This window comes from Podarcis pityusensis, assembly GCF_964106645.2.
Source record: "Podarcis pityusensis genome assembly, chromosome: 11".
NCBI lineage: Eukaryota > Metazoa > Chordata > Lepidosauria > Squamata > Lacertidae > Podarcis > Podarcis pityusensis.
The window spans coordinates 55259295-55280133 of NC_138036.1; the positions used below are offsets into that span (position 1 = coordinate 55259295).

At 42.9% G+C, this 20839-nt stretch overlaps 2 protein-coding genes and 1 long non-coding RNA gene across 6 annotated transcripts in view; 2 read left to right on the forward strand and 1 right to left on the reverse strand.

Moving 5' to 3' along the window:
* Nucleotides 1-12892, forward strand: part of SLC35D2 (solute carrier family 35 member D2) — a 30643-nt gene extending 17751 nt beyond the window's left edge. Inside the window, exons 6-12 of the mRNA XM_080973063.1 lie at nt 149-217; nt 2107-2209; nt 4551-4643; nt 5569-5636; nt 7808-7886; nt 10155-10237; nt 10335-12892. Of these exons, the coding sequence (XP_080829189.1) occupies nt 149-217; nt 2107-2209; nt 4551-4643; nt 5569-5636; nt 7808-7886; nt 10155-10237; nt 10335-10437 (598 nt within the window). The 3' untranslated portion in view covers nt 10438-12892. The remainder of the gene's footprint in view (nt 1-148; nt 218-2106; nt 2210-4550; nt 4644-5568; nt 5637-7807; nt 7887-10154; nt 10238-10334) is intronic.
* The window catches only part of HSD17B3 (hydroxysteroid 17-beta dehydrogenase 3), a 29878-nt gene continuing 19489 nt past the window's right edge, over nt 10451-20839 (forward strand). The window contains exon 1 of one of the 4 annotated variants that reach the window (XM_080973091.1): nt 10451-10591. The gene's annotated coding sequence lies outside the window, so the exon portion shown is untranslated. Of the gene's footprint in view, nt 10592-18242; nt 18497-18648; nt 18852-20839 lie in introns of those variants that run through there. The other 3 variants (XM_080973090.1, XM_080973092.1, XM_080973093.1) reach the window with 3 other exon arrangements.
* On the reverse strand, nt 13004-16867 carry LOC308458345. Its single transcript, XR_013977244.1, has 2 exons — nt 14842-16867; nt 13004-13146 (listed from the first exon to the last, which is right to left on the reverse strand). It is a non-coding gene; the product is annotated as an uncharacterized lncRNA (long non-coding RNA).

Here is a 20839-nt window from a genome sequence, read left to right on the forward strand (position 1 = left end):
AAATAAACCTAATTCTTTTGTTTCGTTCTGCTGTATCATAAACCACTTTCTGAGAGGCATAATACTGGTTCAGATAAGTGTTTAGTTTGATTAGTGTTCATCCTAATTATAAACTGAATAGGATCAACCATGCGGTTTCTCTTTACAGGAAGCGCTATTCACTGAGCGTTGTAATTAGTGTGTTCGCAATCATCTTTGGAGCTTTCATAGCAGCAGGGTAAGATTTTAAAGTCCTTTCCTTCTGTGTTGGATCGTTGTTTCTTGAGTGTACCGCAAGAATGAAACCATTTCGTCAGGAACTGTCAGAAGAATTAGTACAGGAGATGGCTGGTGCAAAATGCTTTTATTCCGTAGTCCTTTACATCCCATAATGTACGAGCCGCATGCGACCCTTTGGCTGATGTCCATGTGGCCTGCAGTCTCGCTTCCCAGCTGGTTCTTTCCCCACCCTGCTGCCCTCAGTGGTGGACATTGGGCTCTCAAATTTCAGCAGCCCTAAAATTTGGCACACCTCCAACTCTGGTGCTCAGTTCTGCAGCACTGTTTTGCTGCCCTCCGCAGCACGGAGCCCAGTGCGGCCACACCAGTTGTGCTGCCCTAAAACCGCCTCTGTTTCCCTGCTGATTGGTGCTGGAGACAGCAGAGCAATGCACTGATCTGCACTTGCCTCAGCTGCTCTCAACACTGGTCCATTGATTTCCTCTCCTTTGACAGCGCACTGCCTTTTCCATACCATAAAAACTACAACTAAATCTCTCTTCAGTTCCAAAAGATGGGCTGTTGTTGGAAAAACACAAGTCCAAGGCCTTCCTTGAGTGCTTGGAATTATTTGCACTGTTCTTTGGATCTGGGGCTATGAAATATGAAAATCACAACTAGCTTCAGCTGAGTCAGTACTGCATTTCGTGTTTCTGCTAAACATAAAAAGTGCTTGCTCTCCTAAGCAAAGTCATTTCTTCACTTCACTCTCATTTACGAACCTTGTACTTCTGCTGGGAATTGCCCCAAGACACAGTAGGTGATGCGGGTGGTGCTGTGGTCTAAACCACTGACACTTGGGCTTGCCAATTGGAAGGTCAGCGGTTTGAATCCCCGCAATGGGGTGAGCTCCTGTTGCTCGGTCCCAGCTCCTGACAACCTAGCAGTTCGAAAGCACGTCAAAGTGCAAGTAGATAAATAGGAACCGCTCCGGCAGGAAGGCAAACGGCGTTTCCGTGCACTGCTCTGGTTTGCCAGAAGCGGCTTAGTCATGCTAGTAAAGCGAGATGAGCGCCGCAACCCCAGAGTCGTTTGTGACTGGACCTAATGGTCAGGGGTACCTTTACCTTTTTACAGTAGGCAAATGGTTTTCCTGCATCACCACAAAAAAAGAAGGGTACCACATTAAGCAAAAGATTTCTGCATCGCAGGGAGTTGAACGAGATCAGGGTTTTCAAAACTTGGGTCACCAGTTGCTTTTGAACTACAACTCCCATCATCCCTAGTTAGCAGAACCAGTAGTCAGGGGTGATGGGAATTGTAGTCCAGCTGGAGACCCAAGTTTGGGAAACCCTGGACTAGCTGATATTTGTGGTCCCTTACAACCCAACAATTCTATGAGTCTGTGATAGTTATATAGGTGGGGAAATGGTCTCAGACCTAAGGGAAGATTCAAACCCTAGTCATGACCCACCAATAAACTGCTACCAACTTGTTTGGGAGGTTTGCACCGCACAAGCTCTGTTGAAATGAACAGGGGATATTTAGCTGTAGCACTTGTTGACGTCCACTCATGGCTATTTCCTGCCCATCTCTTTTGAGAATTAGTCTGATTTTGGCTGATTTTTGCATAGATCAGCTAAGTCACCATTAGATTTTTGCATAGATCAGCTAAGTCACCATTAGAGAAGTTGCCAGGAATGAATCGGAGCGATTTCTGAGTGAAATGCTATCTGGAACAGTCCAGCTGTTTCGTTTCATTTGCTGTTGTCTTTACTACTACGGACTTCTGAACCTGCTGTTATAATCAGGTTTTATAATATGGAACTGATTTGGGAAGCCAGCAACGCACAACACTGTTCAAAGGATGCCTTTTAAATGCCTTCATCTCTGTATTCTCTCTTCCAGATCAGATCTAGCTTTCAGCATGGAAGGCTATGCCTCTGTGTTGCTGAACGATGTCTTCACAGCAGCAAATGGTGTTTACACAAAACAAAAAATTGACCCCAAGGTAACTATGTGGGGATTTCATTTCCGCGGAAAACCAAGGAATGATTATCTTTGTTCTAAGAATTTATGAATATGTTCATAGACAGCCTTAATTAGGACTTGAGTAAGATTGTGAAAGTCAACTTCAATTTTGTACATACTGTCCCTGCTAAGAGGTTGACGGTACAGCAGTTAAATATTTAGGTATTTAGTTAATCGTTTTCAAGCTTTGGCCTTCACACTGATGTCATGATTCTAAAAGGATGTGTCATCTTTCTAAGAAGCCAGAAACATCTCAGAAAAGGAAATCTAAGATTGGCTAGCTGCTAGATCAAGAAGGAAACTGATCTTTATGCAAACATAGACACAGGGAGCTTTGTAAATCTGGGCTAAAGTCTTGGAAAAGCTGGGCTGCATTGGGCCCAAGGAGTTGCTGCTAGGTTGACCAGCCCATGATTCAACTATCAGCAAAATTCAGTTATCTCATTAGCTTCTCTTGCCTTTACACTCCCTGTATCCTTCATTAGACTAATTCAAGAGATCTTCACATAACTGTTACGAGATCTTTTTGGATTAAAAAAAAATGCACAGTGTATGGCAGCCATGCAATTTTTTTGGAATCTTATTCCTGAAATCCTTGCTGAACTCACTTTGGGAAGATTTTTAACGGCCCTGGTGTGTTGCAGTTTGGAGATGGTTAGAACAGGCACATAACCACTAGATAGTAAAATTCAGGCCATGTTTCTTCATGAGAAAAAATGAGCAGAGCATAGTAGCATGTAAATGGGCTTTTACTGGCAGTTTCTTCCCCACCTGCTTGTAACATATTTCTCTTCCATCCTCCCGCCTACTTCTCAAATATTGATCTTCTGCTTCCTAGGAAATCTACTTCTGTGTTTGCTATCTTAGCCATTTGCTGTCACCACCTTTGCTGGGTTCAGCTTGTTTTGGGGGAGGGAGGGTAGAAAGGAAGTTCACATCATATATGATAGACAGAGCACCGGCTAGACAAAGCACGATTGTTGGCAGGAGTGAGACCTTCTCGCCATATCACACGTGCTTCAGAGACCTGCACTGGTTTGATTATTTGCTACCAGGCCAGGTTCAAAACGTTACTATTAGTATGCAGAGCACTTAGGAACTTGGGACCAGTTTACCTGACATAATGTTTTACTCCATATATTCCCACTTGACTGCTTCTATCTGCAGAACTTTTCCTATGATAAAGGTAAAGGGACCCCTGTCAGTTAGGTCCAGTCGCAGACAACTCTGGGGTTGCGGTGCTCATCTCACTTTACTGGCCAATGGAGCCGGCGTTTGTCCGCAGACAGTTTTTCTGGGTCATGTGGCCAGCATGACTAAGCCAGCATGGCCAGCATGGCAAACCAGAGCAGGGCACAAAAACGCCATTTACCTTCCCGGTACCTATTTATCTACTTGCACTTTTCGGCATGCTTTCGAACTGCTATGTTGGCAGGAGCAGGGACCGAGAAACGGGAGCTCACCCCATTGTGGGGATTCGAACCACCAACCTTCTGATTGGCAAGCCTTCGGCTCTGTGGTTTAGACTACAGTGCCACCCATGTCCCTTTTCCTATGATAGGTGCCACATAATCCCTGTTCAGCATTTGCCAAAAAATCAACCTTTTAGTATGTCACCAACCACACTTTGCCTATTGATATTAGGCAAGCAGCGTTTTGACGCCTGCAAAAACATTTTGTTTAGACAAACCTGCCTAGATGCCTGGAATGATGATGCAATTTTTAGTTTATTGCAGGGTTTAATTTTTTTATGTTTTAAATCATGTGTTTTAATTGTTTTTACCAATAAGTTGTGTTTGTGTGTGTGTGTGTGTGTGTGAGAGAGAGAGAGAGAGAGAGAGAGAGAGAGAGATTCTCTATGTAAACCACTTTGAGGTCGCCATCTGACCCCACCCCCACCCATCTTCCCTCCCTCCACCTCCCCCCCCTTTTTCCCCTTCTCCCCCTAATGTCTCAACAAATGAAATGGATTTGTAAAAATGTTACATGGAAAAAATACGAGGCATTACACTTACTTCTGTAAAACAAGAAAATCTTTAATAATAATAAAAAAAGATGGTAAGATGTTTGAGTGTCTACTCCAATTTTGGTCAGTTTTAACCAGGCCTACACAAGCATTTCATAGGTAGGACTTCACTGAGTTGATTATTTAGGAAGAAACCTCTTCTTACAGAAGCGTATATTACATAAACTGCAAGCATATATTAAATGGATGAATTGCTTTCTTGCTAGAGTGCCATTAGATCTTTAAATACAAAATTCCCCCGTGGCTATTGTGATCTTTAACTAGCTTGTCAAACAGGTGTGTCTGTTTTATACAGGAGCTGGGAAAATATGGAGTCATTTTTTATAATGCCTGTTTTATGGTAATTCCTACAGTTCTCATAAGCTTCTTCAGTGGAGACTTCCAACAGGTAAGCTGTGCTTGCAAACCACTTAAGTCATTGTAATACATCCATTGTCTTGGATCCTCATTTCTGTTCTCAGAATGGTAGGAGTTTCTCTTCAGCTCATGGAAAGAAGATAACTTAGGAAAGTTTTGAGTAAAAAAATTCAGGGAGAGAGGGTTTCCGGTGACCATGTGCAGCTGGTCAACAAAGCCCAGGGTCAGCATTATGGAACGGTTCCCTAAAATTCATCAAGGCAGGCATAATTCTGACAGTGAAGGGGCACTATAACCACTGGAAATTAGAAGCATGATTGCAAATAACAATTGGCAACAAAAAATGTAAATTAGCAGTCTTTCTGCCCAATCGAGAACAAGTGTGTTTTAAATAGGGAAATATTTTATGCAGATGGTTTCAGGGGTTGCGTAGCAACACTTTTTGAAAGAAGAAGGGGTTAATCCTTTGAATCTTGCAGAATCAAAGTCTTCCTGAAAATGGCCATTAAAGCCAAATGTAAATGGAAAGAATTGATTCAAATTTACAAGAGGAGGGAGTTCCCCAACTGCAGAGCGGCCAACAGCAAACAAGTCCTTATTATGCAAACTTGGTGCAACAGGTTTGAGAAATTAGAGAGATCGCAAGTTAACATGGGGCACAACTTAAATTTCCTTTATTTTATCTTCTCTGCACATTCTAAATGCATGTCTGGGTTTGAAACTGACATGAAAACAGCACATATCTAACCTTTTGTGGGGGTCGTAAGGAATAGGTCTTTAGATCCATCTTGATTGCAAGATGATTCAAAAAATGCTGGCGGTTAAATTTAGAGCAGACATCTTGGTACAATTCTCAAGCATCAGATATATCAACCTTTCTGTTTATTTAACTGGGTTATTAGAATATCTATTTACCATAAAACATACCTAAAACATGTCCTTCTTTATTTTTATAGGCCACCAACTTCAAGGAGTGGACAAATGTTTTATTTATCTTTCAATTTCTTCTTTCCTGTGTACTGGGGTAAGGTGTCTTTGACAAGTAATTGCTGGCTGGGTTTTTTGTTTTTGTTTTTGTTTTTTCATCCGGCAAATCTGCTATTGACCTTTATATAGTCAGCAGGTTGGGATTACAGCTAATAACTACAGCAAAACCCTAGGAAGATGAAGAAACCCGATTGGTTCAAATAGGGTTTTAATTCCCCATCTTTAGGGCAACGCCCCAGTTTATTTGCCAGGAAATTCAGAACCATGTATTCTGAAGCACAAGGAAGGTTGTGAAGGCGGTGGACTCTTTGTTGGAGGTTGGGTGGTTATCTATCAGGGATCCATTAGCTGTGACTCCTACATGGGACTAGATGATCTTGGGGTCCCTTCCAACTCAACAGTTTTATGACTCTGTGATTATATGATGCAGTGGCCCTCATTTCATTTGTCTCTGACTGAGCAAGCTTCAGGCTTCTGGGAATTCTATCCCTTCCCCAGTGGCAACAAGATGCAAAGAAAACAAAGAAGAGTTCTGACTAATGAGTTTATTCAATCATCACAACGAGACAAAAGAATGCAGTCTGTCTCCCATTAATGGCATTGCTCCAACTGAGCTCGTTCCCTGTCCTTTCCTAGCAACAGCACTTTCCCTTATGGTGGCCGACAGGGACTAATTGTCTCTTGAGTCCTTTGCTCTTGTACTCTCAATGGGTGCCGGGTTCTGGGAGAAGAGGGGTCAGAAATACTCTCCAGTTATAACATGTCAGCAGGCTGCTCTGACTCTGTCTCCCCTTCCTCTTCTCCCAACACCTCCCAACTCTTCTGTTCGCCTGTCTCTGAGCTGTGACCTTCCTCAAACCGCCGCTCTAATTCAATACAGTCGTACCTTGGTTCTCGAACGGAATCCGTTCCAGAAGCCCGTTCGACTTCCGAAAAAGTTCGAAAACCAAGGTGCAGCTTCCAATTGGCTGCAGGAGCTTCTCGCAGTCAATTGGAAGCCGCATCAGATATTCAGCTTCCAAAAAACGTTTGCAAACTGGAACACTCACTTCCGGGTTTGCGTCGTTCGGGAGCCAAAACATTTGAGTCGCAAGATGTTCCAGAACCAAGGTATGACTGTACTGCCTTCCTATTCCCTGGAAGCTTCAGGAGAAGGCGGGGGGTGATCTCCATTCCTCCTCAATCTCGTCCCCTTCAGTCCAGTCCCTGACAGCAAGTTTTGGATAGCCCACATCAGGGTGGATTTGATTTAAATCAAATTGATTTAAATCACAATTTAGATCACAATTTAAATCACTAGTCACTAAGGCTTGATTTACATCATTTTTTTTACAGAAAGACTCATTCTTGCTGGTATAATCTTAATATTTACAACCAGATGAAGGTTTCATTTTTGGCATAATAAATTTTCAGAGTATGTAGTTTTTACAGTTATACCAAAAATTACTGATTTGGTTATACTATTAGAAATATGTAGACAGATAATTATGAAATTACTGTGAGGTTTAGTAAATTAACTGTTTATATCTGTACAACTTTTCTGCTGTACTTTATTGGAAGGAGGAAAATAAGAACAATTCAAACAATTTATTTAACTAAATCGAAAACATTATAGCATTATGTATCCATGTTTGTTAACTGATGTAGTTAAACAGTTTTTTAAAAAAGAAAACTTAGACTGAGTTTTGGCGCACATTAAAAGCTTAAAACAAACCCTTATTTCCTGATGAATAGCCTTTGGACCATAATGTAACTTAAATAGAAAACTATCTTTAGTAAGATTTTTCCCCCAAAAGCATTTTATTTTGAAAATCCTATATATATATATATATATATATATATATATATATATATCGGATTTTAATTTTAAAAAAATCGGATTTAAATAAAAGAAGTCAGATTTTTAAAAATTATTATTTTTTAAATCATTTATTTTTATCCACTCTGGCCTACATGGAACGATGTAAAAATTGTATAGTCAAACATGGGTGGTGAAGTCCACACAAGCACAGGTTTTTATTTAATCATCTTATACATAAGTCTCCCAGCTCAACTTCTTTTATATCACACTATAGGTGTTAAAAATATATACAGCCCTGTTTAAGAGGAGCAATGAAATGATGGTATCATAAGTTTGCAATCCTGTGCATGCTTGCTTCTGGGAAAAGGTGCACATGATCAAGATATATATATATATTTTAACTTTAGGTTCCTTCTGATGTATTCTACAGTCCTCTGCAGCCATTATAATTCTGCCCTCACAACCACAGTGGTTGGTGCTATAAAGGTAAGCGAAACCAACAGGACCTGTTGATGAATGACAGCATCAGAACTAGCTATGGAATCCATTCAGATTTCATTTCGTCTTCCGATAGGGAAACTTAATTTGTTTGAAGGACGGTGCATTTGCTAAAGAGAAATGGATTCGGCAGGAAACGCCACAGATGATTCTTTTTGTGGGCGCGTGATTTTATTTTGGTTAGCTCGTAAAATGGCAGAGACAAATTGTTCCTGAGCCTATATTATCATGATAGGCAAACAGGCATCTTGAATCAGTAAAACAAACACCTAAGAGGTCCTGTTTCTATACAATAGGAGAAATACAAGACGTATGAAGGCTAGGTCTGGTCTGAGTAATCTTATACAGGGAATAAATTGGAAGGGAGTGGAATTACTGCTTAAGATTCCATAGGATTTCTCCAGACATGATTGCTGAAGGGGAAACCATATTAGGACTCTTAATCCTAATGTCTGTGCTTATCTGTACTATGTGATGCTATGCTCTATTGACATTGTACTGCGGCAGTTCTTACCATTTTTGCTTTCTTCGCCTCTCTTCTATTTTTGGTATTGTTATTTTTGAAAATCAAAATTTAGAAATATGATAAAGGTTTATTTATTTTGGGGAAGAAAAGCAAACCCTGAGAGGTGAACAAAGACGTATTCATTAATTGCCCTTAAAAAAAAACCTTTATCATGAGAACTGGGGGCTTATAAATACTGTGGACATTCCTAGGATTCTAAAGGATGTGGACAGTGCCATCTTGAAGGCCAAATACTTCTTATCTGCAGTTTGTGCAGTTCATAGCCTGATGAGATGTTACTCACTGAACAAATATCTCTTGTTTCCCCTGGAGGGCAACACAATGTACCAAATGAAGGGAGATTGCTGTGTGTATTAAAAAACAGAACAGCATTGGGGAATCTTTTTATTCTCCTGCCATGGATCCCACATATTATTATTATTTCGAAGTTTTATTGAGATATACAGTGGTACCTCGGGTTAAGTACTTAATTCGTTCCGGAGGTCTGTTCTTAACCTGAAACTGTTCTTAATCTGAAGCACCACTTTAGCTAATGGGGCCTCCCGCTGCCACCGTGCCGCCAGAGCACAATTTCTGTTCTCATCCTGAAGCAAAGTTCTTAACCTGAAGCACTATTCCTGGGTTAGCGGCATCTGTAACCTGAAGCGTATGTAACCTGAGGTACCACTGTAGTGGCCATTACTGACAACCCAAAAGTACATGTTAGTGTCAATTCATCAACATTAGATCAGAATATTTTCTTAAGTGCTTGTAATTCTTGGGAACAAGTATGCCTTACAGCACAGTGATACTAGGAGAATATAATAATTATAATAATAATTTATTTATACCCCGGCCATCGGGCTGGGTTTCCCCAGCCACTTTGGGCGGCTTCCAACTGAATATTAAAAACAATACAGCATCAGACATTAAAAACTTTCCTCAAACAGTTGTCTTTTAAAAGTAAAATAGTTGTTTATCTCTTTGACATCTGGTGGGAGGGTGTTCCACAGGGTGGGCGCCACTACCAAGAAGGCTCTCTACCTGGTTCCCTGTAAACTCACTTCTCGCAGTGAGGGAACCACCAGAAGGCCCTCGGCGCTGGATCTCAGTGTCCGGGCTGGATGATGGGGGTGGAGACGCTCCTTCAGGTATACAGGACTGAGGCCGTTTGGGGCTTTAAACGTCAGCACCAACCCTTTGAATTGTGCTTGGAAACATATTGGGAGCCAATGAAGATCTTTCAGGACCGGTGTTATATGGTCTTGGCGGCCACTCCCAGTCACCAGTCTAGCTGCCGCATTCTGGATTAATTGCAGTTCCGAGTCACCTTCATAGGTAGTCCCACATAGAGCGCATTTCAGCAGTCCAAGCGAGAGATAACTAGAGCATCCACCACTCTGGTGAGACAGTCTGTGAGTAGATAGGGTCTCAGCCTGTGTACCAGATGGAGCTGGTAAACCGCTGCCCTGGACACAGAACTGACCTGCGCCTCCATGGACAGCTGTGAGTCCAAAATGACTCCCAGGCTGCGCACCTGGATCTTTGGGGCACAGTTACCCCATTCAGAACCAGGGGGTCCTCCACACCAGCCAGCCCCCTGTCCCCCAAGAATAGTACTTCTGTCTTGTCAGGATTCAACCTCAATCCATTAGCTGCCATCCATCCTCCAACCGCCTCCAGACACTCACACAGGACCTTCACCGCCTTCGCTGGTTAATAAGTTAAAGCATGCCTCTTTATTTTTTCAGAATGTGTCCATCGCTTACATTGGAATGCTAATTGGTGGAGACTATATCTTTTCCGTGCTGAACTTCATAGGGCTCAATATCTGGTGAGTGGGGGTTTTGAATTGCATGTCCAGTTCACACGGCGGACAGGAGACATGGCTTTCTGACCGTGTGTGTGTGTTCTCTGCTTTCCCCCTTCAGCATGGCAGGAGGTCTGAGATACTCGTTTCTAACCATACGGGGAAACGACAGTCCTAAGATCTCCACAGATGAAGAAAAAGCATTGCCAGGTGCCAAGAGCTAGCAGAAACAAAAGGAAAGAGAATCTGGGAGGATGCAGGATCATGTGGAAGTTCAACGCAGAAGCAGCTGAGGAGTGGACGTTCTGCCTCATCTCGCGTTGCGGTCCAGGGCATCCTTGTGAGACAAGGCATGATCTTGGAAACAGTCAGCCGCAGGCATGTTTGATCATTATTTATGTAGCAAGACTAATTACAATAGATGGATGGGTGGCAGGGTTTGGGAATTTGCTCCTTCCATGGGAAATCTTTGCACTGGGTCAAATCCAGGGGTTTATTCTGTCGAGGGTGTTGAATCGCCTTTTCTCCCAGACTGCCTGTAGCCGTGGGTAGACTCCTTGCTTAAATTTTTGAAAAGGATTGACCAGAAGATACAGACTGCAAAATGTTGTTGTGCTAACAGCCACACATGTGTGGACTTCAGTTAGGAACTTGACAGCACACATCTGTCATGCCCACATCTTAGCTGCCTCAGTTCAGAGCTTTAGAGATCTGGGCTGCTTTGTACTGGTTGGAGGATGGACTTAGACATGGGTAGGCAAACTAAGGCCAGGGGCCAGATCCGGCCTAATCGCCTTCTAAATCCAGCCCGTGTACAGTCTGGGAATCAGTGTGTTTTTACATGAGTAGAATGTGTCCTTTTATTTAAAATGCATCTCTGGGTTATTTGTGGGGCATAGGAATTTGTTCATTATTTTTTTCAAAACATAGTCCGGCCCCCCACAAGGTCTGAGGGACAGTGGACCGGCCCCCTGTTGAAAAAGTTTGCTGACCCCTGGACTTAGATGTCCCCTTGGTTCCCCCCAGCTCTAGGATGCTGGAGACAAAAGGGCAAGAAATATGTCATTTGCAAAGGCAACTCCAGTGCTATCCAGAAACTAGCCATTCGATTGCAGAGATTAATGTGATCTTGTGAATGTGCCCCACCAGTTTTGTGGGAGCATAGGTCTCCAGTATGATCTGCTACCTCCAGATTCATTGGGCGGTCTGGGGATTGATTGCACTGAATGATCTTACTGGAAGCCAAATATGCCATGCAGGGCATGGGCACATCCGATACCAAATACATTCTGTGCCTTAAGGATGAACAGCAGGTTGGTGTTCACTGGCATGGACCCTAACTTCTCTGAATGCAGTTCTGCTCATGGAATTGGGGTTTTCCCTCTCCCGCTTCCAGCTGAGCCTCTGGCAGCCCATGAAGGTCAAGGAACCCTCTAGAATGGCACAACACAAGCTTTGGGTCCAAGCAAGAGTGTTTTTATTAAGGGCTTTCCTTCTTACTGTGCTGGTTCTGTTTGTTTAATTCTCCCAGTGGGACAATTGTCTTCAGCCAGATCCAAGCCTGACTCCATCATCTCTTGCTATGCTGCCCTGGTCGGGCTGTTCCAGGTTAATTGGGCTAATTGGGTTAATTGGGAGAAAGCCAATGGAGGTTGAAGTATTAGGCAAGCTGCAGTGCAGGGCAAAGTTCCTTAAAATTCCTTTCTCAGACACTTTTCACCTTTAGAACAGGAACATTTTAGATGGGAGACAGAGGTACAGAACGTTCATAGCTAGTGGCATAAAATAATAACACAGGTACGGAGGTTGGCTGCTTGCCGTTTGCAGAACCTGAATTGGCTGCTTAATGCCTCAGTTCAAGTCACTTGGCTTTTGCTTAAATCTCCCTGGCAGGAGCTGGGATCCTCAGGCCAAGTGGAGTCAAATGTGGTCCCTCCAGGTCTCTGTCTGACCCTCAGGATTCTGACCAGAACACCGCCAGCAAATGACACAAGTAGAGAGGAGATTCTAATATTCCTTTACCATTTGGAGAAATTTTGGGGAAATGTTCTTACTATTTCATTTACCTGCCTTTCCCCACTCATGAAAACCCTAAATTGGGAGCTTTGAATAGGTTGCAGTTTAAGGAAGCAAGAGGTACTAGAATGGTTTTCATTAATATATCTGAGACAATCAGGTTTTGGGTATCTTTTGCTAGCCAGTCTGCACAGTGCCAATGCATTGAAAGGAGATGCTGTAAGTACTTCTGATTAAGTACATGAATATTGTGGCACATATGTTCTAGAGCAGGCATAGGTAAACTCGGCCCTCCAGATGTTTTGGGACTACAGCTCCCATCATCCCTAGCTAACAGGACCAGTGCTCAGGGATGATGGGAGTTGTACTCCCCAAACATCTGGAGGGCCAAGTTTGCCTATGCCTGTTCTAGAAAAATGGAAATATCCAGAAATTCAGGGAGAGGAACACGGCGGATTGAATGTATTTTGTCGGCAGGTTGCCAAAGGAGATAATTATGTGGTGATTGATGATAGTCAGACATAAATCTTGAGATGGAAATATCCCTAAATATGAAAGCACTTAGCTATCTTGTAATGGGATACCTTCTTGTAAGTCATGAAAATAGTATCTGTTCTGTTTATAACTTGTTCATATCTGTAATTAAACTGTCAATTCCCTCTATGGCTTTTCTATAATAATAATAATAATAATAATAATAATAATAATAATGAAAAGGAATTATATTTACATTATGCTATATATGAATGAATATGAAACAAAAAATCTAAGAAGAAATTTTTAAAATTCAATTTACTGTATCAGTTATATATCATTCATGTAACCAATTCCACATTTCACACATGTTACAATACATAAAATGGGACCTGCAGCTTTGTGGCAGAGTATGTGGTCTGTATGAAGGATGTTTCACTCATCTAAAAAAGAAAACAAAATGAATGTAAGAGGGCTGGGAGGCCCTGAAGAAACTGCTGACAGTCAAAATAGTCAATACTGAAGTATCATAGAATCATAGAGTTTGAAGGGATCCTTCAATGCAGGTTTATAAACTAAGCACCCATGACAGCTGGCCATCCAACCTCTGCTTAAAAATCTTCAAGGAAGGAGAGTCCACCACCTCTCAGTGAAGTTTGTTCCACTTTCAAACAGCTCTTACTGCCAGAAAGTTCTTCCTGATATTTAGTTGGAATCTCCTTCCTTGTAACTTGAAGGCATTGGTTTGCGTCCTAGCCTCCGGAGCAAGAGAAAGCAAGCTTGCCCCATCTTCCATGTGAGAGCCCTTTAGATGCTTGAAGATGGCTACCATATCTCCTCTCAGTCTCCTCTTTTCCAGGCTAAACATGCCCAACTCTCTCAACTGTTTCTTGCATACAAAATATCCTGTCTCATGAAAAGTGGTTGGAGTATATGCCCTTTGGCTCCACTCAGTTCTATGATGCTAATGTCAAATAAAGGAAAGAAATGTCCTTTGCTGATTGCATAACCTACGATGGTGCCATGAGCATCCCTTTCAGGTTGGGGGCATGTATGGTTCCATTGTCGCTACCTGGTGCAGTGAACTGTGTGAGGCTTGCACACTCTGAACGAGCAGATCTGGTGCCCCAAAACTGCTGTGCCTGAAGGACAGGCTTAAGTGTTCAATATGTTTGCATTGAGGATTTCTCTCTTATTGCCCCAACACTCCTTGTGTGATTCTCCCAGTGGAGATATGAGTGATATGGGATCCCTTCCCTGCTTCCCACCTGTCTGCTACACCCTCTTGGACCCACTGAAGAGCCTCTCTGGTTAGGGGACTGTGGCGATCACACACACAGGGCCCCCGGACGTTTGACGGTCTATTGACCCTGTGCTGCCACTGCGATTGCTTTTTCCGCTGCCACCACCCCGTATCTCACGGGGACACACGGAGTCCAGTCAGTTGTTAACATAAACAAATGGTCAAGTTTATTTTTAAATGCAGGAACAAGCTTATGGTTTCAGTTAATTTTTCTCTTGTCAGTTTCTTATTCTTAGTTCCTACAACTCCAAACTGATTATTCCCAACTATCTATCTGACTCCACATAACAATTCCTCTCACTCTCTCACAATACAACTTTACCAACCCACACCTAAACCTCCCTCTTCCTTCTTCAACTCCCTAACCTCAACTCAACTGAACTCAACTCTCAACTGACTTTCAAAACCTCCCACTCTAACTTTTATTACCCCCTTGCATTCTCACTGGCCAATCACATCACACCTATTTTAACCCTTTCCTTATGACCCATCCTAGGAGGCAAACGCCACAGGGACCATATGGAATGTCATAGAATTTGGTGCCGACTTCAGTGGGAGTTGGGAAATAGACAACATCAGGAAGCCCCTTTATTCATTTCCTCTTAGGCAATGGCATCTTTTGACCCAAGCCAGTATACTTGAGCATGAGAGTTCATTTTTATTAGTCATTTAATTCTCTCCATAAAACTATTTTCTTCAGCGATATCCAAACCTATTTCCATAATCATTTGCTGTACAGTCACAGATAGGTAGTTTTCCCTTTTGCTGCTGGATCACTTGAGAAAAAGCAATGAATAGCCAAAGAGCATAAACATGTAGGCAGAACATTCACAACCTTGCAATGGAAGGGGCAGAGCTGGCCTGTAGCTTCTCCAGGCTTAAATGGCTGTTGGTCTGGTCATTTCTGGGTTTGATTCACCCATGCTAGGTGAGGAGCATCTGGGCATGTAGGAGACCATCAATCTTCCATCACAGATCAGAGCTGGTTTCTGGAACTCTGTGCAGGGCAGGAGATATCAGGAATAGGAAACAAACACCCAGACCATGTTTCTTTTGTGGTTCAGAAAAATCCACTTGGGCAAAGCTACAGCTTCACTTTGACCCAGCTCGTGCTTTAGATTTTTCTATCCGGGCCAGGTTCTAAAACAGGCATAGGCAAACTCGGTCCTCCAGATGTTTTGGGACTACAACTCCCATCATCCCTAGCAAACAGGACCAGTGGTCAGGGATGATGGGAATTGTAGTATCAAAACATCTGGAGGGCCGAGTTTGCCGATGCCTGTTCTAAAACATCAGTGTGGAGACTTGTTTGTTTTCTCCCAGCCTGATTGGGTGATCCTTAAAGTTAGGGCTGAGGCGCCTGTGGCATTCTGTATATATTATTTTCCAATTCCCGTCAGCTTTAGGGAACATGTCCAATGGTCAGGTGTGATGAGAGGTCTAGCCCAACAACTTTTGAAGACCGCAGCTGCTTCCTCCCTGCCCAATGCGTCAAAACTTGTTAAAAGCTGAGTACACTTCCACGACTCTGCATGTTCAACAGAGATGCCATATTCAGAATGATCTGATGAAAAGAGCCCCAGTATTAACTGGGGAGCAATCTTACATTAGTCAGGACAAGTATAGTGTGAAAGATCCTGGACACTATTATTATTTTGGGTTCTTTTCCTTTAAATTTTTGCAAAATAATTACAAATAAATCCATAGATAGAATGATTGTATACACATATAAATTTATGGAAGCAACCAAATACTTCATCTTAGTTTGTAGAGAATATGGTGCACTGGTACAGAAAACCTCAAGAAAAGGGTTGTTACGTTGATGTTTCTGTTACTTAAAATTTATGTTGTTGTTTAGTCGTTTAGTCGTGTCCGACTCTTCGCGACCCCATGGACCAGAGCACGCCAGGCACTCCTGTCTTCCACTGCCTCCCGCAGTTTGGTCAAACTCATGCTGGTAGCTTCAAGAACACTGTCCAACCATCTCACCCTCTGTCGTCCCCTTCTCCTTGTGGTCTCCATCTTTCCCAACATCAGGGTCTTTTCCAGGGAGTCTTCTCTTCTCATGAGGTGGCCAAAGTATTGGAGCCTCAGCTTCATGATCTGTCCTTCCAGTGAGTACTCAGGGCTGATTTCCTTAAGAATGGAGAGGTTTGTTCTTCTTGCAGTCTATGGGACTCTCAAGAGTCTCCTCCAGCATCATAATTCAAAAGCATCAATTCTTCGGCGATCAGCCTTCCAGCTCTCAGGCGTCCAGCTCTCACTTCCATACATCACTACTGGGAAAACCATAGCTTTAACTATACGGACCTTTGTTGGCAAGGTGATGTCTCTACTTTTTAAGATGCTGTCTAGGTTTGTCCTTAAAATTTATAGACCACTCTTATAAGAACGAAGTTGCCTATATTTTACCACATTGTACTACGACCTTTTATATGTCTCAAAATAAAAAAATGGGAATTCTTTCATCTTGTACTTAATTAAAAATAAATAAAATCCTTTTTGCAATGAATTCGCTGTCTTTTTGTCTCCCCTTTCCAGCTGCCTTGTCTGCCCTTTCCTAGAAGTTAGCAAATTTCATCATGTAAGCACCTTCCCAAACTTTAGCTCCCGAGGCACCTAGAGATAATGATATGGGAGTTTTCTGTCTCTGACAGATGACTGTTTTGGCCGCTATTAATAGCTGAAAGTAATTTCCCAATCCTCTTCTGCTTTAATATCCTTACTCTGTCCAATTATAATTACAACAGGATCTTTTGGAAAATGATAGCCCAGGATGCTTGTTATTTCTGTCGGCACAAATTCCCAAAATCTGATTGCTCAGTATGCCCACATGACATGAAACATGTTTATATCAGAAGTTCCACATCTCCATCATGGGTCACTGGCCCTCAAAAATATTTTACTCAACCTGGCAGGAGTCAGGTACCATCCTGTCAAATCCGTACAGAACGTTCCTTTAAGAGTTTCCAAATCAAATACCATTTGTCTGTCAGTATTTGAATAGACAAATCTGCTTGCCATCTTGCTTGATAGCAATTCTGTTAATATTTTGTATGTCTGACCTAAAGTTCCATGTGACCAATCAACTGCTGAGATCAATAATTCAAAATCCATACAATTTCTAAAGAGCTATGGCATCTTTATTTATTGGGGAATCTATATCTCACCAAAAATGGTCACAGGATGGTTTACAAATCTAGGGTAATAGATAGTACTGTACACAATAAACAGAAACATTAATAATTTTCATAAATTCCATAAGTAACAACATCATTAAAATTACTTAACCCACCAGCTTCTAAAAGCCTGGCATCTAAAAAGAAGAAGAATATATTAAATGCAGGATTATAATGTAAAAAGGAAAGTTGAATTCACTTAAGGCAGATACCACCAACCTTTCTGGGCTTGTGGACACATTTTAATTTTTTTTTTAAAAAAAAGCCTTTTAGGGCTTTAAAGGTCAGCACCAACGTATGGGACTCTTCGCACCTCCAATCTAAAGTGGTACCCTGACACTGTTTCATCACCTGAGCCCAACTTTCACAGGTCAAAGGTCTTTTATACTACCCGTTCTCCCTGTGGGAGGGTTTATTTTCTGAAAGTATTAGCAACATGTGGTATTTCAAATACGGTCTATGGCTGTGAACACCATACCTCTCAAGCACATTTAAAGTACCCCCCCGAAGAATCCTGGGAACTGTAGTTTACCCCCTCACGGAGCTACCATTCCCAGCACCCTTAACAGACTACATTTCCCAGAATTCTTGGGGTGTTGCTGAGCGTGAGCTTGAAACAGTTCTTGTGGATAAAGCCTATGACTAGAACAGGGGTCAGCAAACTTTTTCAGCTGGGGGCCGGTCCACTATCCCTCAGACCTTGTGGGGGGCCAGACTATATGGGTGTGTGTGTGAATGAATTCCTTTGCCCCACAAACAACCCAGAGATGCATTTTAATTAAAAGCACACGTTCTAATCGTGTAAAAACATGCTGATTCCCGGACCGTCCGCAGGCCGGATTGAGAAGGCGATTGGGACGGATCCAGCCCCTGGGCCTTAGTTTGCCTACCCATGAGCTAGAATCTAGTTAGGCAGGCCAAAGGCCCAGACACATTTTGCACCCTTTAAAAGAACTCTCCCTCTGTTTCAAAATAAGTCTATGGAGGAAGCAAGGGGCAATTTTGTTTGAGAAGGGCACTTTCAAATTCCTCTCATTTCCATGTTCCTGATAGATGCATAAAATGCACCACCTTTTGAACCTTAACCTATAAAAGTTAAACTTCAATGTGATTAAATGTTCCCCTCCTCTTACATGATAGGCTGCTGCTTATCAGATATGGGTGTGACAGGTTTCCCTGGCACCTTTTGCCTCCAACTGAAGAAAGGAAGGGTGAGGGAATGTGACGGGTGAGAGTTTGTTCACAGGTAGCTTCCTCTGAGCTGCTAGCAAGTGCACTGTGTACTGTGGCCCATTGCTGAGTAAGTGGCATGTAAGTCAAGCTACATTTCGTATTGTTATTAATTTGGCAGGCCAGTCAGACTCCCCATAATGTCTTCTGCATTCAGGGAGGGTCAGCATTTGAGCAAACTCACAGATTCCTGGACTTGGCTGAGAGCAACGCCAGCTAACCTCCTCATGAGGCCATCCTGGTGACGGTGGGTCAAAACGATGGCGCTGATAGCCAGCCCCTCGATGGAAGTCCTCAACCAGGTCGAAGGTTCTGGCAGACACAGAGGGAGAAGCTGCCAGGGTAACAGGGGCCACGATGTCACCACGGGAAGAGAGGGTGCCTTTTTACAACACAGGAAGGAGCAGGAAGTGGGCAGAACTCTCCATAAACTCAGGTGTATATCATAGAATCACAGGTACTGTATGTGTGAATAAACCATATCTGCAGACTCCATTGTGCCTTGATTTCCCAGTGGAAGCACAACCCTGGGTGAGTGAAAAATTGCTGCTGGATTTTACTAAGCAGATCAAGTAGCATTGGGGGGTAAATTCGATTCAGTTCACATTTAAAGGCAGACCAACCAAATCCATAGCTGTCAACTTTTCCCTTTTCTTGCGAGGAATCCTATTCAGAATAAGGGAATTTCCCTTTAAAAAAGGGAAACGTTGACAGCTATGCAAATCTGCATTTTTGCGGAAGCAAAACACAGCCGTCCTTTGAAATGTGATCCTCTCTGAATTTTGCAATACGGTTCTCCAGCCATAATAGGGTAAAGTACAGTGGTACCTCAGGTTAAGTACTTAATTCGTTCCGGAGGTCCGTTCTTAACCTGAAACTGTTCTTAACCTGAAGCACCACTTTAGCTAATGGGGCCTCCTGCTGCGCCGCCGGAGCACGATTTCTGTTCTCACCCTGAAGCAAAGTTCTTAACCTGAAGCACTATTTCTGGGTTAGCAGAGTCTGTAACCTGAAGTGTATGTAACCTGAAGCATATGTAACCCGAGGTACCACTGTATACATAAGAATGCATATGTTGACAATAATAAGATATCATTTGTCTGCCTCAGCAGAAGAAATTACGTAGGTACCTCCTAATTCCAACTGTTCATTATAAGAATAACTGTTTAAAAGCTGGTACAGTGGTACCTCAGGTTAAGTACTTAATTCGTTCCATTCTTAACCTGAAACTGTTCTTAACCTGAAGCACCACTTTAGCTAATGGGGCCTCCTGCTGCTGCAGGAGAGCTGCGGAGTGTGTAACCTGAAGCGTATGTAACCTGAAGCGTATGTAACCCGAGGTACCACTGTACCTGAGTTTGATCCCTGCCCTGGCCTCTCCCCTCCTTGTCCCTTTTCCCTTGTGTTTTTATGAGTCTTCAGGCAGGTTCAGGAGTTGGACTAAATGACCCTTGTGGTCCAACTCTGTTCTATGATCCTAAGTCTACCATGAGCAGTCTCATTTTTAATCAACACCTTTCCAGATTCCCGCCTGAGATAACAGCCTCACTGCACCTCATGAGCACCCAAAGAAAAGTATGGAATTGGATTGGGGCTGCAATGCAGTGAGAGGAAGCTTGACTCTTAACCCTGTGCCAATCTCATCAAAACTGACTTACCCCCAAAATCTATTTACCCTGACCTAGTAAGAGGGGGAAATGGAGCTTTGCACTTGAGATTCCCTAGGTTGAACACTTGATTCGGGAGCTTGGGCTGCAACTGACAATGCCTAGCACTGCTGATCAGGGTATGGGAGTAGGTCGTAGTCAGAGCTTTCTAAACTTTTCATGTTGGCGACACACTTTGCAGACATGCATCATTTCGCAACACAACAATTCAGTTTTACTGACAAACCAGAGGTTAAACTAACCCCTTTCCAGCCCCGGGAAGAGCGTGGGGAGCATTCACGCAACACACCTACACCCTGCGGCCAACACACTTGTGTGTCACAACACACAGTTTGGAAAGCTCTAGCATAGAGTGTTAGATTCAGTTACCATTTCCCACACACACACACACCCTCAAGCAGGTGATTGGGGGTAGTAAGCACTAAAAACATGCACGATTCAGCCCACATTATGCACATGCTTTCAAGGTACCTTGAGATAAAGCAGGTTTTTTCCAGCAGTCGGCAATGGTCAAAGAAAGTGTCTTCTGCCTCCTGCCTCTGCTCGATGCTATAGCTTTTCTTTCTCAAGGAACTGGTTGCTGTTCTGCTGTTTCTAATGCCGGCAGGAGGTCCATATGGGAGCCTCAGGGGGTTGCATAATAACTGGCTTGTGATGGTCATTCTGGATCCTAGATGGTCTCAGCCACCAGGGTTAATAATGAATCCTTGTGCCTTCATGTAATGAGTCCTTTGTCGTAAAGGCAAAGGCAAAGGCA